Below are 3433 nucleotides of genomic sequence, written 5' to 3' on the forward strand. Positions count from 1 at the left end.
TTATAAAAATATAATATTCTATTCATCCATGAATTTTGAATTTTGAATCTAGTAATTATATATTCATATGAAAAATGTTTATTTTATAAATTTATACTCTTTCATTCAAAAGTTTGGGGTCATTTTTTAAGAAATAAATATAATGTACATGTTTTATCAGCAAGAATGCATTAAATTGATCAGAAATGGACAGTAAAGACATTTACATTGTTACAAAAAACTTCTATTTCAAATAAATGCTGTTCTTTGAACTTGCTATTCATTAAAGAAAAAAATTTATCATGGTTTCAACAATAAAGCAGCACAACTGTTTTCAAAATGAATAATAAGAAATGTTTCATGAGCACCAAATCAGTATATGAGAATGATTTCTGAAGGATCATGTCACACTGAAGACTGGAGTAATGACTGCTGAAAATTCAGCTTTCCCATTATGGAATATGTTACATTTTAAAATATATTAAAATAGACAAATTATTTTAAATTGTAATGTCTTACCAATCTTACCAACCCCAAACATTTGAACAGCAGTGTAGTATAATACATTAAACTGAAATATGAAAACTGGCTTATATTGGCAAAAACTGTAATGTGGCTATTTCAGTTTGTCTCATGCTGTAGATGATAACAAATTTTCCATTGCAGTCTGACAACATGAGAGATCAAGCACTCAGTGTTATGATGGGTGGAGTTCTGGAACTTAAAAAAGAGGACATGCTGAGGATGATGAGGTGGAAGAAGAATTAATCTTACTAGAATGCAAAAACTTATTTACCAAAAAGAAGATAAAGGCAGGGGAAAGTAACATTTAAGATATGCTTAACTTACAGGAAGTACCTCAGCCCGAGTTCATGTCTAAACCTGAGGTACAATGGACAGAAGAAGAGAGAAAGAGCTTCAAAGAGTTTGAAAAAAAGCAAAAGAGCTCAGTGAGGAGAAAGAGAAATACAGAAAGGTATGACTTTGATCACAACTAACAGGGATACTTCATCCAAAATTCTGTAGGTTTTAACTGTCAGGCTTCAAAAATGATAAAAATGTGTTCCATATAGCACATATACTATATTATAAATAATCTGAAACCATCCAATAACTTAAAAAAAATCTTATTTGCAGTTAGGTATATTCAAAGTTGCCATCTCAAAGTCTGTCACAGTAAATGCAAAAACCAATGGGTGCTTGGCATCATTGATGTCAAATCTGCATTTTTGGGTGAATTATTCGCAATCACTCCCTTCCATTTAAAATCATTTTAACACTGTAGACCACTTTGCCTGTTTCTCTAGACACTAGAGACAGAAATGAAGAAACTGCTGACATCTATCAAAGAGGCTACCCAGATGTTTGATGAAAAACTCACAAAGCTGTTTGAAAGGAAGGTGAAATCAGAGATGGTCATATACCAAGTAAGCTGATACAGTACATCATTGCATTTTTGCATGTCACCTTTTCAGGGGCCTATTGTGTGCAATCGCATGACTTGCAAACACTGTAGTTACGTAACAGTAACTGTGCATCTACTACTTTAGATTGTGAGTTTTTATCCTTCAGGAGGAGCTCAAGATTGCTAACCTGGTTCACTCCATTCAAATCGAAGAAGAGATCCTAAGCAGAGAGAAACAGTTGAGCCTTAAACTTGAAAAGGCACAAATTGTAAAGGTGATCTATAGATATTCTGTCTCTTATCTTTTGTTCAGCCCTGCTGTTGTCTGTTCACAGTAACTCTGTATAACGTCAGAAATGAGCAGTTATAACTTGAGACTATTATGATGTTCCTGATGATGAGAGACAAAAATTTCATGCAAGAACAAACTTGTGTGGCACGCTAATCCGTTCCTGTGAGACGGACTGTTTTGCACATGTTCAAGTGTGATTCACCTTTCTTTCCTGTCAGAATGAAATAGGGGAGGAATTGAAAAAACACAAGGAGATTGTTGATGAGTCTAGAGAGGAGTATGATAACACAGTCGCTGAGGAAAAAGTAAGATTATGAATATATGATGCATATGCATATCCATAATGTTCTCACCAAGAAAGTCTTATAAATCATTTGCCTTTTTTTAAGCTTCTTGACAAAGGTTTACGCAAAGAGATTTTTGACGTCCCTGGACACATAATTGACCAGCTCTATAAGCTTTACAAACGCAGACCAAGGTATAATTTCAGAGGACTTGCAACTTCATAAGACATGTGCTTGTCCAGTTATCTTTAAAAACAGTAAGAGTGTTGTTTGACAGGGTTCAGAGGATGAAAACACAGACTGAAAATAACCCGTTCAAAGAGGGGGCGCTATTAGGAACAGCACCATCTGATGGACTCTCTCTGATGATGAAGGTCATGGAAGAGTTGGACACACCACAGAACATGCCAGAAGGATTAGATCCAGTTGTGTGGGAGAGGTTTTGCCTGGCTAGACGGGCCAAAGTGGAAAGTGAACAAAAGGTGAGAATGGGCAGACAGGATGCAAAGGTGCTAGAAGTCCCCCAAATCACATCTTACGCCATGTTCCTCAAAATGCAAAATCTAAAACTGCCTGAGAATAGTTTTAACATTTAACTCCGGTAGGTCAAACTAAAGGCATTGACCTTGGCAGAGATGCAGGCTTTTCTTCAGAGGAGAACAGACGAGGACGAGAAAGCTAAACTTGAAATAAAAAATCTCATTGATGAACTTAATAGGTGAGAAGAACAGTTGGTTATAAAAATTAAGGATATCACTGCGCATTGGAAATAGGATGTTACTGAGTATCTCTGACCAAATAATTTCAATCCTAATATTGTCCTAGCCTCTGTGAAGACAAGATGAGGTTTCGACTAGACAGTATGGTGCAGATCGGTCTACAGCAAGGTCAGGTGGAAGTGGAGGCTGGAGACTTCATCGCTGACTATACAGATGCTTTGCTAATCAATCGCAAAGTAACTGAGGACCTCAACAGCACCATCAGGGTACATAGAATTACTCATCTTTCTCTTCATTTAAATTTTACTCAAACTATACATTTTATGGTCTTTAATATTGCCGATTGTTCTTGTGCATCAACCAGAAACTAAGCATAAAACGAATTCTGGATGATTATCATCACTGACTGTTTGAACTAGAAATAAATTATAAAGTGCGTAGATTGACATGTAAAGAGCAATAGTTGATTAAATGAAATTTAGATTATTTCAACAAATAAAAACTAAGGAAACATTGTTTGGTAAACACACAATGGCAATTCTGGTATTTTATCTCGAGATAAAATTGTTATTTAAATATTGTATTCTCAATTAAAATGTTATAAATCCAGTTATTGATTAAAGGGGTAATATGATGCTATTTTAAATATAATTATTTTGTGTATTCGGTGTAACAGAATATGTTGACATGCTTTAATGTTCAAAAAACACATTATTTTTCAAATACTGTACATTATTGTAGGTCCTCTATGCCC

At 34.9% G+C, this 3433-nt stretch overlaps 1 protein-coding gene across 1 annotated transcript in view; it reads left to right on the forward strand.

The window, feature by feature from the left end:
- Positions 1-815: 815 nt before the first annotated feature.
- LOC107667278 (cilia- and flagella-associated protein 43-like) overlaps positions 816-3433 on the forward strand; it is a 4894-nt gene continuing 2276 nt past the window's right edge. Inside the window, 9 exon segments of the mRNA XM_016458911.1 lie at positions 816-915; positions 918-955; positions 1287-1406; positions 1552-1659; positions 1895-1981; positions 2066-2154; positions 2238-2442; positions 2566-2678; positions 2786-2945. Coding sequence (XP_016314397.1) covers positions 816-915; positions 918-955; positions 1287-1406; positions 1552-1659; positions 1895-1981; positions 2066-2154; positions 2238-2442; positions 2566-2678; positions 2786-2945 — 1020 coding nt within the window.

This window comes from Sinocyclocheilus anshuiensis, unplaced genomic scaffold (assembly GCF_001515605.1).
Source record: "Sinocyclocheilus anshuiensis isolate Anshui unplaced genomic scaffold, SAMN03320099.WGS_v1.1 scaffold1795, whole genome shotgun sequence".
NCBI lineage: Eukaryota > Metazoa > Chordata > Actinopteri > Cypriniformes > Cyprinidae > Sinocyclocheilus > Sinocyclocheilus anshuiensis.